We start from the raw sequence: 12953 nt of genomic DNA, 5'->3' as shown, positions 1-12953 counted from the left end.
ATGAGGTTGTTTCAAGGTGAATATCGGACAATCAGCAATGACGAAAGAATTTCCAAAATTTCCAAGAGTGGAAGAATAAATTCGTAGCAGATGAAAAGGAGACCTAAAAAACAAGGCCCCGGCCCTCCAAAGGTTGATTCTTCCACTTCTATATTTCGCTTTACCGGAAATTACGATGATTTATCGCAGAGAGGTACGGCCCCCGGAAGTTGTTGCCGACCTGCGAGGCTCGTGGACGTCGAGGGAGATCCTCTGGGAGTAACGGGGCCTCTTATACCGAGGGATCAGGGCCAGGGGGAGTATAGATCACCGAGTGAGGACAGCGGGCTAGGAGCAGACATACCCAGAAGCAGGTCGACACCCTAATTTTTAAATCCCACTCCTACTCACCGACCGCATAAGTACCAGTCCATTCGGCCATTCACTCGTCTTTCCATTAACTCACTCGTTCAGTCGTCCTCTCTATTAATTATTTCAATTAGCCGAATGGGCAGGCTCCGCAGTGCACGCGTAGTGCTTTTCCTTCATTAGCACATTTTTTTTAATTTCTTTTTACTGCCTTTGTTTTTTATGTTCACCTGTGACCTTGACACGGTCGCACACGTGGCTATACAGGGTAATTTTCTTTCAAATTCCCAAGTAGGCGGAGCCTGATTTTGAAAGTTTCCGCCTCTTGTCATTCGAAACTATATCGGAATCGAAATTGTTTCGCTTCTCACTTTAATCAGTCACAAGCCATGAGTCAATTTTGAGTCATCATTACCTGCTTACTTCACTTCTTGATCAATTAATTCATAATACCGGTTTTAGTGATGAGGTGGTGAAAAAATTGCATCGGATAGCGAAAGATTTTGAGTCAGGAAATTCCATCAAAATGTGAAAATTGTGCGCTGAAATCAGGGCAGCATAGGAGAAAGGGGCGGAGCGTGAATCGGCTTATTCCCTGATCGCCTGATAATTTTTGCGAAAAAATGGATTGCTCGATACAATCAGAATCAGGTGTGCCGATGGTGTCGGTGTGTCCATTTTATTTCAACGAATTGGGCCAAAGTAAATTTATTAAATCGATCGCACTGGGCAACCGAGGGTTGGGGATGGTAGGGCTAGAATGAAGGTGCGGCGTATGTGCTCCCCTTACACTCGAATCCGGAATTCTGGTCACCTGGGTAACTTGGGAAAACAAATAGTTCATACGTAAGGTACACCTGTACGTTCCGAAGTTTATGTTATAAATATAGTACACATTAAACCACACGTGAGGTGCAAACGGTGCTGTGACCACTTTGCTTGAAAAACTACGATCGAATGCACCGCGCACTAAATCAAACGCTCCGATTCATTTGTCCGAATAAAAAATTAAAAGTAACAAAAAACGAAAAGAAAATTCAGAGGAATGGGAAAAGGGGTGGTTGTTGAGTAATCCATCTCGGAGATATTTTTTACAATGTGTTCGATTTCAAGTATTTCAAATTTCACCGGGTAAGAATGATATTATAATCAACTACTTGTTGTACGGAGATTTCGATGCTTTTTTTTATACTTCCGCGAACCAAAATATGGTGAATTTCATCATCGTCACTGTTTCTGAAAAAATCGTGACGAAAAGGGGTAGAGGAAATTAGTTATCTCATTAAGCAAACGCGTGACACGGAGAATTGAGTAATAATTTTCGGAATTGCAGAGCTGGCTGCAGACGAAGCCAACAGCACCAGGTAGCGACCTCAGATCTCGCCCTCTCCAACGATGACGAGTGCGACAATCAGGTACAAATTGCAGTTTCAAAAAAAAAAAAAAAAAAAAACCAAAGAAAAATAAAATGTAATTGCGACGTACTAGATTGAATTGTAAAATATAGAATAATATCTGACGGTTTTTAACTAACCGTGATAACTAGATACGACAATTTTTCCTAAAATTTATCATTATCGTTATCGTTTTTTTCCAATAAAAATTCTGTCGAAATCCTGGTCGGGGGATGAATTTTATTTCTCCCAATTTTCTTCCAGGACTATGAGGACGAAGGTGAAAACGACAGATCAGGACGTCGGCATAGTTCTCCAGGTGGTTCCCGAGGGAATGCCAGAGATTTTGGGCACCATCATTTACACGCTGATAACTTGGTGAGTGAATTAACGATTTCCCTGATTAATGAAATCTAATGATCACTTGGTGTTTTAATTTTAACGAATTTATTTTAATTCACTCATCTCTTTCGTTAGTTTCGTTGCAATTTCGAAAGATCTGAAATGGTCGTTGATTATCGTTGTTATTATCTATAGTGTGACGTTGAAGAATTGTTTGTTCTAACATTGAGAGTATACTTAAATTGTGCAGATATTAGATATGAAGATAAATTATTCGTAAAATTACTATCTAGAGTAAATATACATATCTGACACGTACATACGTTTTGAAACGTAGAATTTAGATACCCTGCCAGCTGTAATAGATCTATTAGGAAAATATCGCATATAGATTATTAGACCTAATTTCATAGAATTTAGAAACATCAGTCACAGAAGAATAAAAAAAAAAGAGAGAAAGAGGACGAATCCAACGACATCGTAGGAAGAATAGAAAAAAAAGAAAAAACTTCAGGCGACACTTTTCGTAATCAGAACTAACCGTCGGTGCGGACTAACTATATTATAATACGTTACAATTGTTGGAAACTTTCATTTCCCACGGAAAAAAGAAGCGAGAAAAAGTAAGGGAGGGAAGGGGTAGAGAAATTCAACGGCGACGATCGAGGCGTGCGTGAAAATATATAATTAAATGTATTTCTTCTTTCGTATTAATATAATAATATTCTTAACAATAACAATTAACAATTTATTGTTATTTATTTATTTATTCATTTATTTATTTATATTTTTTTGGGATAACAAGGTGATTAATTCTTTTTTTTTACTCTTATTCTGTCTCTTGCCGGAAACGAACGAAATTAGTTGGGTGGGGGAACTATGTACAGATCGAGGATGGGACGTATAGTAATATCGATTCGAAATAATCGTGGATTGGTTAGTGCCTACGGTTAATTATTATATTCATATGTTACAAACATCGTTCCACGCGTGATGATCACACGCGCGGTTCGAAACGACGAGTCCGACTCCGCGAGGATCATAGTTTTTCTTGCAAAGCTTGCCGGAGTTCTTCGGTTGCCCTTAAAACGTCCTGTGGCGTTTGACGCGCGTGCGATATTTCCTGTCTGACGTGTTGCGCCGTCGAATTTGACCGTCTGACGGAATTTCCGGTGCCAAATTTCGGACGGGGAATCCTCACGCGCTGTACGTCACTGAGCCAGGACTCCATATCTTTCGTTTTCTTCCTGAAAGAAGGAAAGAAAAATGTCGCAGTTGTCCGGATCATCTCGCTTTTGTGGAGACCGATCGGAAGAAAATAATGTGGGTCGAGGTGCACGCGTCATCATAATAGCGGCCCGATGACCCCAGCAGAAAAGTGGGGAGGCATAATCGGGACCGCGACGATGTCACTGGGGCAAGACGTTCCGTTCGTGACCGAAGGAGAACAACGTTTGAATGACAATCGGGCCCTGGGTTGGGCCATTATTCGCTTCCACTTTTGTTCGTCCGGTTTGTCTTGCTGAAATTTTTTGAACAGTATTTCCCGTGGATCGGCACGCGAGTTATATTCGGTGGTAAACAGACCGTGCGCCTTGCCGATATTTGGCAATACGAGGCCGATAACGTTAATTAACGCAACTCTGATGTGAGTAAGTAACGATCGAGTAGCGAAACGGAAGACCAGCTGCGTCCGACTCGCGGTGGGGGAAGATAAATCGGCAGAAAACCGGTTGTGAATATTATTAATTCTATGTATACACATCAACGCCGACTACACGTACGATGATTATACCTCCGTAATAATTTTACCATTATATGCATATACGTGTGTCTATACAGTTATAAAATTGAGCAAAGGCAGCGTTAAAAATCGGCAAAATAATTTCATCGCTTCTATCCTTGAATCTTGAATATTATTTTTCGTTTACTGGGTGCAATGGTTACACAACGTATTCACACATATACCGCTCAATTCAAACAGCTGCTGATACTTGTACTAACTGGACACGTGATGTTTGGATAACGGCTGCAGTTTCACTGACCTAAGACGTTCGGTTGTACGCCACATATATACTTATAATTCAAAAAATCACCGTCAATATTTGTTCCTGCCGATCTTTTTCGGTTTTTTGGAATCATATCGCGATCGGTATACCACGGTTCGTATGATTAATTTTCATGGAAACACCGATCAGCGACAATTTTTTTCTCATTTTGGTTACAAGTGACTTTGCGAATGATCGAACCGATCTTATTTTTCACCGTACGCGTTTTCAGGCTTTAAGTTGTAGAAATATCGGTATGAATGAAAGCCTGGCTTACTTGTTACTCGTTATTCCCAACGTCAAACCGATCCGGTTGCTGTCAGCGATTTCCGTCTCGTATATATTCCCTTGGTTTGCATGAAGTCACGACCGTCCCTCAGGAGGATAGCGAAGCGACTGATTCAGAAGCTTGTGTACCAATGTAACCAGGCTTCGTCCATGGCGAGCTGGTTGAGTTACCTGATCAGGCACGTGTGTGTGCGCGCTGGTGAACGGGCGGGCAACAAAGAGAGATCGGTAGCGAAGGGCGGTCGATCGACGAGGACGGAAAAAGAGAGAGGTTTTCAGTTAACGGGAAGTGAGGGGAACAGGAGGCAGGTAAGAGAGCTGCACAGGTATTGCAGACCATATGCCAGCGTTGCCAAGTTAACAAACACGGCAATACGCGTCATAATCTCTACGCAGGCCAGTACCGATCTTCATTGTCATCGCTCTCCGTTGGCCCTATTCAAGTACGATCATCCGTTGTCATTTTTTAAAAATATTTCTTTCGCGATTAATTTCTATCGATAAATAATTACATTTTTTTGTAAGCTCACGATCGGTTAATCGATTCGATCGTTTGCAACGCGCGTTGGGTAGCGGCCGACCACAAAAGGGATACCGATTTTCGGTGTAGATATCGCAGACAAACGAGAAGCGTAGATTTACTTCCGCGATCTGTGGTGCGGGGGGGTAGCTCGGATCGAGGCCCAACTTTCTTTATGAGTCACTTTACAAGAGACTACGAAGCACAGATTGTGCGAATCGCGGGTTGTGACGTAGTTAGGAGAACATATCCGGGGGTTAGTGACCCATTTCTTTATTGTCTTCACTCATTTGGATTTATCAGCGCGAGTTCGTGGAAAAATAATTTTCATCCCATGACAAATCATAGTTCCGAGACGTCCGAGCGTAGGATAACCTACTGACACAACCGCAGATGATAGTTTCTTGAGTCCGATGTAATAAAACCGGTAGACTAAATTACAAGATCGATCTGGCGGGAAGAGAGAGATCGGTATTCTCAGATTACGGGTATAAAATCCGTGTCATTAGGTACGTTCAAGTCTATGTCGATCGCAACGAGTTTTCTATATCCGAGAAATGTATACTCCGTGAATCGTGAATCCTAGGCGATCGTCAATTATCTTAGTTGTCCAACGGTTTTTTATCACCAAATGACCTCGCAGCGTTCAACTCTCGTCATTATGGACACGGAGTAAAAATCCCGTAGTATGACCTCTTATATCGATAATATTTTCACCGGTTGTCGGTCCATTGGAAGAAAGAAAAATCGAAGATTAATACGAAGTCGAAGTATAAGTATTACCGATCGCTATCAATACCGATCTGTAAGCCTAAAGCAGAGAAAGTGAGAACACATTTCGCCTGATTATATCGTATCTTTTGAGATTCGCTAATCGCACTCGATCGTCGCCACATACGTTGATCCTCGCTCGCCACATACGTCGGTGCACTGCTAGGGGATGAATCGGAAGTGAAAAAATTGTTGGTTCCAAGCCGAGTGTTGCGGGGATCGTTGGTCCTCGGGGTGACTCGAGTCGTTGGCGAGCCAGTCTTCGTTGTCGATTTCCTTTTCGGAGATCGGATCGGCAAATCGACGACCCGTATCGATCTGGTGTTTGGTTGACCTCTTGCAGCGCCCCATGTAATCGTGAAGATTCAACATTAGCAGCAGATGATGATGATGATGATGATGATGATGAATAATGATCGTAGAATATTTCGGTCTAACTTAAAGACTGGTGTTTGGGGGTTGTGTTGTGCTAGGAGAGCGACGGCTGTTGCGATGGTAGCGACGCCGAGATGATGGGAAATGGGAGACGAGGCGAACGTGATCGGGAAGAGGATGATGAGGACGAAGAACTGGGCAGGGATCAGGAGAGGAGCTCGGAGAGTGGCGGTGGGGGTTTCGGTGGGTGGCGGACACACCTTCTCGGTGGCCTTACACAGCGCGTCAAGTCCTGGTACTGGGGCGCCAGGCCCCTAGTAAGTTAAAACAAACAAAAAACCAAACGAACGAATGAAAAATCAAAAATTATTAAACAAATAACTCGCCGAGCGGGCGCTCCATGCACTACGCACACACCGGGGAAAACGATCGCACCAATTAAATGAGATTGAACGAAAAAAACAATCTGACACTGATTACCACGACATTGGATTGGGAGAACTGGAGGGCGTCCCTCACACATTAGTTTTTCTGTCACTGTTATTCGGCTCACTCTTGAGGAAATAAAAGAAGAGGAGAAGGAGGAAAGAATTAGATTTCGCCCTCCAGGCTCCACGTCTATTTGGCGCAGACTTGGACGGCATGTTTTTTTGGTTTCGGTTTTTATACGAACGCTGAATAAAACATTGAATTTAATGGGGAATCGATTGCACCGTGAAACTGAAAAAAAAAGAAAACACTCCAATTCACCAACGATCATTCGAAAAACTACAATCTACAACGACGTGATTGTAACCATGTACGATAATAGAAACTCACCACACTGGCATGATTAATTAATCTACATAATTAGAAATTATCGTTTTGCAAATTTTTCGTTTTTCTTTCATTCCAATGATATTTGGTTGTTTGTTTCTTCCTCTACATACACTTGTGCCATAGAGATAGTTTGACATATTTACACATAATATTAATATAGTGAATAGCGTGTGTTTGTGTCTTAGATGTCTTGCACATTTGAATATTTTTATTCTACAATATATTCTACATATATATATATATATATATAAAATCGCATATATGTTTTACATATCTTTTTACTACTTTAAATTTTCGTGCAATATGAAAGACAAAAAAACAACTTTTCCATACTATATGAGTATATTTGCGTCTAATTATTCGTAAGCACGGTTCTATATATAGATATAATTGTCTTGGCATGCATAACTTGAATCAGAACCATCACAATTTTATAAGACGTCACTATGTCTGATGTCATTCTATGGAAATAGCGTACGAAAATCGTGGCATAGATTGATTATAATTCATTTTTCAAATATTCAAGAACCTCTACGTAAAATACTAAGGAGATAAATTTTCAAATACACATAAGAAGACAAAAGAACAAGAAAAGCAACCGAATTACATTTTTTTCATTTGATTTTCTATTCCGCTTGTACTGCAGATTCCGGGATAAACTCGGCATTCCCACGATGAACTTTCTATTAAACGTGAAACGACAACCGCACGTACATTGTCAACTATCTTTTAACGTTAACACACAATGTATGCCGAATATCGTAATCTTTACACTTCGTACAAAATCGTTGAACTCTTCATTCTTCGATAAAAACGGTTGAAATAACGATACAACTCAATAAACAGAAAAGAATAATATGTGGCGCATTACATATACGATTATGATAATGCTTGTATAAGTGACACCTTCACTCTCCGAGCACAACCACACCCCACCCACCAACCACTACTACCTGCAGCCTATAAATATAATAATTATATGCAAGCATGATACTTTCATATATTTTATATATTATACATATTATATATATTTCTGAATATTTCTACCATGTGATACAATGCAAAATTGATAGTCGATATTTTCAATTATTGATTCATTTCTTTCTTTTTTCAACTATAAAGAAAATTTGAATGAAGAATCGGTCATCTCTATAGCGCAATTTTCATGATATTTACAGGAATTAGCGCACAAACTATCCCGTAGTTTCGATATGCAGGAGGCTCAACTCCTCGAGGAAGTTGGTTCCGGCAGTGGAGGAGGTACTAACGGAAGTGGAGGATCCGGAGGTCCTCCCAGAAGACATCACAGCGCTCAAAGGTTAGCTCGAGGTGACATGGGAGGCGGAAGAGAAGACGACGGTGCCTTGGTGGTACCCGATCACCAAGGTAACCTGAGAATTACCGTAAGAAAAACGAAATCCATTCTCGGAATCGCTATCGAAGGTGGCGCTAATACGAAACATCCTTTACCAAGGATAATAAACATTCACGTGAGTAACAGATCCTTCTGTTCTCATCCTGTTCTGAAAACTTGACTGGATTATTCATAAATTATAATTTTGATGAGTCTGAGGCAGTAGGTTATTGAACCAACATGTATTGGAATGTTGGTAAGTGGTGATGAAATAAGGATTACAAAATTTTCAGCTTTGAGCGACGTAAGAATTTTTTCGATTTGCAGCTCGAAAAAAAATATTCTCTTTTATTTGCTATTCCAATGTATTTTGATCTCAGAAATCCGAATTCGCAGGCTAAACTGATTTATCCATAAAATTGATCAAATTATCGTCTATTTCTCGCTTTTTGGAGCAGAAAAATCGAGATATCTCGATGGGAAAAATTCGCAGCTCAATTTTCTCAACGGATTCGTGTTCCTGAGGTCAAAATACATCAGAAAAGTGCCATACGATCAATTTTAAAAAATAAAAATTTTTGGCCAAAATTTGAAAAAATCGTAAAGGGTACCCCTTGGAAAAATCTCAAATTTTGACCAAAAATTTTTATTTTTAAAAATTGATCGTATGGCACTTTTCTTATGTATTTTGACCTCAGGAACACGAATCCGTTGTCCAAATTGAGCTACGATTTTTTCCCTTCGTGATATCCTCAAATTTATGCCAAAAATCGCGAAAAATTGTGATAATTCGGCGATAACTCGGTCATTTTTTAAGATAGATCAATTTTTCTTTCGGATTCGGACTCCTAGACCCAAATTACATTGAAAAAGACTAAAAAATCAATTTTTTATTTTTGACCCGAAAAAGCTGAAAATTGGCGATAACTCGGTCAATTTTAGAAATAGATCAATTTTTCTTTCGGATTTGGATTCCTGGGGTCAAAATACGTCGGAAAAGTGTAATACAATCAATTTTTAATTTACTTTACTTTCGACCCAGAAATCGATTTTTTTTTGGCTTTTCAAGGGTAATCTCACGTATAATCAGCTCAGGAATCCAAATCTGAAAGCCAAAATCATCTACTCATGCAATCGATCGAGTAATCGTCGGTTATTCGCTGTTGGGAGCAGAAAAATTAAGACACATTGATTGGTTTTAGTCGTAGACCCACTTTGATTCGTCGCAATCCATGCATGCGTCGAAATATTCGAATTCTTCAATTTACCAACGAGCCCGAGCTTTGCTGAAGTCAGCGCAGCCAGCAGCGTAGCGCTTTGTTGTGAGACGTCACCTTCGAGGCTGGGCAGAGGTGACGCCCCACAACAAACCGCGCGCCCGTAGCTACGCTGACTCCAGCAAAGCTCGGGTTCGCTGGTATTCCTATGTATTTTGACCATAGAAATCCGAATTCACAAGCTTAATTGATCTATCTATAAAATTGATCGAGTTTCCATCAATTTATCGATCCAAAAAATGAAAAGTCAAAGATATCTCGATGGAAAAAATTCGTAGCACAATTTAGTTGACGTATTCGTGTTCTTGGGATCATATTACGTTGGAATAGCGTCATGCAATGCTAGTCAGAATAAATTGAACGAATCAACAACCGAGCCAACTAATCTATCCCACTTCGCAGGATAACGGCGCTGCGTTCGAGGCAGGAGGACTTGAAGTTGGCCAATTGATCCTAGAAGTTGACGGCCACAAAGTGCAAGGTTGTCTATAAATTATCCAATAAACTTTATTTTTATCGCAGAAAAATATAAAAACTAAAAAATTATTATTTCCTCGCAGGACTCCATCACCAGGAAGTTGCCAGATTGATAGCCGATTCCTTCGCCCGTCGAGATCGCAACGATATAGAATTTCTCGTGGTCGAGGCAAAGAAGAGCAATTTAGAACCAAAACCCACGGCATTGATATTTTTGGAAGCGTAGCAAGAGTCCCCCACCTCTGAGCCGGAGCCTCCATAGCTTCTCTAGATCTTCAGAAACGAGTGTAAGAAATGATAAACTATTTCTATCGTCATACCACGTAACGAATGATAACAATATTGGAGCCTACAGCAAATATTCATCAACGCCTACTGATAATTTGCTGAAAAAAATTATTCTATGCATTAATTTTTTTTCTAATTTTTTTTTAATCAGTCAAATTTAAATTTATGTGGCTCTATGATTCGCTGGTATAAAGAAAAACAACCGAAAACAAAATAAACGAAAAGAAAAAACAGAAAACAAATTCATCGCACTCGATAATTTCTCAAAGGGATCTGGCCCGGATGGTGGGACCGCGGAAATAATAAAACAAATTAAAACCAAGAAATTAAACATAAGGCTTACATAGGAAAAAATTTCTATATATCTGATAATAAAACAAAATGAAAAGAAAAACGAGAAAACTTGTTGATTGTTGGAGATTGTTTCAGTATTAGAAGATGTTTGATGTGCAGAAATTGTACATTACACATGGTTATAATAATTGCACTGTGCCAAATTATATTGTACTAGTTTATTGTTATTAAAGCGACGAAGAAAATTCCTGAGAATTACATTCATACATGTGTGCATGTATGATGACTTGTAATCGACACATAATTAAAACATCACGATCAGTTCAAGCGAAGGAAGAATGAGAAACCAAAATTGTTGCTGCTTAATTTATTGTATGTAACAATAATGTTTGGAGAGTTTGAAAAAAATCAATAAAGAAATGAATGAATTATTAATCAAACGGGAAACAAGAAGACGAACGACATACACTTAACATGTACAACAATATACTATTATTGCTAATTAGCAGTGCATAAAAATATATAATAATAACAAAGACAGCAACAACAATTATACATAGGTATCCATATTAGGACAAAAATTTTCTGCTGCAGTTGGATCGCGTATGATACGTATTTTACTTCAATATTTAATAGGTGATAATTATTATTAACATATTGTACTATATAATAATTTATAAATTTTAGCAAGACCTGCGCAGCTAAAAGCCTACGTAATAATACTAATAATAAGAATAATACTAATAATGATATAGCAATGCAATTATAACAAATTAAATAGAAATAAATTGATGAATAACAATTATTAATTAATAATTAATATAATCGATAAACATGGTTATGCTGTGCGCGCAATTATGGCGGTGCGAATTGTACAATATAGTACTATACATGGATATACGTTGAAATATAATATATGGTGCCAAATTACATGCGATATGTTATAATTATATTAATGACGTCATGATTATAGGGAAAAAAGAGATGAGTTCTACTGAATTTTTATTATTATTATTAATTATATATATGTATATGATCATGTCGATATTAATTCGTACGGCACAGTGACTTTTCATGCACTGAACAACTAAAACGATATTATTTATAGTTATCAACAAATATAAGTACTTACAGAAATACTGGCGACGATAATATATAAATATTGTACATTGGTCTTACGATCAGAACTAAATGCAAAAGTTTAGAAGGGCTGATATACTCGGGGCTAAGCTTAGCAAGGTCACGTAGGACACAACATTCCGGCGCGAAACGCAACTTTTCAACCGCTCATATTTTGGAAACGATACCTCAGAGACCACATGTAATATACGGGAATTCACTCATTGCCAGTCCAGTCTCTTTCTCCTATTACCCCCTTCAATTCTTGCATCTAGATCTGAGACACCTTATAGATCTATTACCTATATAAATTTAAATTAATCAAATCATCGGGATATTAACGTTCAAATTGTTAATATTCAAAAGCGTTGCGAACGGAGTGAAGAAAATGAAAAAAAAAATTAAACAAAAATCATACGTTTGATTGATTAATTAATATTTAACATACGTATTAAATAGAAAATCAACTATATGAATTAAACAAAATAATAATAATAATAATATATGCGCAAATTATGTAATGTGATGGAAATATTTTTATAAGCGGCTACAATTATGTTATCGATAATAATAAAATAAATAATGATACAGCTGCAATTAATTGCAGTTATAATCGTTACAAATGGAGTTCCGCAAATGCATCCGCGATATGATAAAAAAAAAAAACATTATTAATAATAATAAAACTAATACTAATAATGATAATAATAATGTTATTAAGAATATTAATAACAATGGAATTAAGAGTCTAACAGTGCTGACATATCCGACAATGCCTTACTGCTTATTAATTAGTACATTAATCGAAATTTAGTTTTTTAATTAATCGAATTCGATTGTTATTGAAAAAAAAAAAAATAATAATATTAATAAATAATAATTTGTTATGTAATTTGTACGGCTAGGATTCGGAAAGGAGAATGAGAAGCAAAAATTCTGGCGGTGTGGTTTTTCACATTTGAAAAAAAAAATGTTCATTATTCGATTCGACAGTAAGCTGCAGCTTTCCCCTCTCCTTATTCCCTCGCTCCGCCGAGATTCTAATAATTATATCTGCGCGATATTGATATTGTTTTTTAGTTGTGTATAAGTACTATTGAATAGTTGTTAATTATTATGGTAGAATAGACGGTAGAATTTATTGGGTAGAATGTTGAAGAGATTTCCAATCACCGTAGTTGATGATGATGATGATGATAACGATGTTGCGGATCTAGTCATTACGTACGTAGGTATATC

The 12953-nt window shown here is 38.1% G+C and overlaps 1 protein-coding gene across 7 annotated transcripts in view; it reads left to right on the top strand.

Annotated features, from left to right (window-relative positions):
• Positions 1 to 12395, top strand: part of LOC105686905 (whirlin) — a 28771-nt gene extending 16376 nt beyond the window's left edge. For 4 of the 7 annotated variants that reach the window (XM_012402151.3, XM_020852789.2, XM_020852784.2 and 1 more), the window contains 7 exons: positions 190 to 353; positions 1682 to 1763; positions 2007 to 2120; positions 6185 to 6403; positions 8084 to 8395; positions 9939 to 10017; positions 10097 to 12395. In XM_012402151.3, the coding sequence (XP_012257574.2) occupies positions 190 to 353; positions 1682 to 1763; positions 2007 to 2120; positions 6185 to 6403; positions 8084 to 8395; positions 9939 to 10017; positions 10097 to 10239 (1113 nt within the window). In that variant the 3' untranslated portion in view covers positions 10240 to 12395. The remainder of the gene's footprint in view (positions 1 to 189; positions 354 to 1681; positions 1764 to 2006; positions 2121 to 6184; positions 6404 to 8083; positions 8396 to 9938; positions 10018 to 10096) is intronic. The other 3 variants (XM_020852790.2, XM_020852792.2, XM_048653074.1) reach the window with 3 other exon arrangements.
• The last annotated feature ends 558 nt before the right edge of the window (positions 12396 to 12953 follow it).

This window comes from Athalia rosae, chromosome 3 (genome assembly GCF_917208135.1).
Source record: "Athalia rosae chromosome 3, iyAthRosa1.1, whole genome shotgun sequence".
In the NCBI taxonomy this organism is placed as follows: Eukaryota; Metazoa; Arthropoda; class Insecta; order Hymenoptera; family Athaliidae; genus Athalia; species Athalia rosae.
Note: the sequence above shows the minus strand (reverse complement) of the source record. Positions and strands in the feature narration are given on the sequence as shown.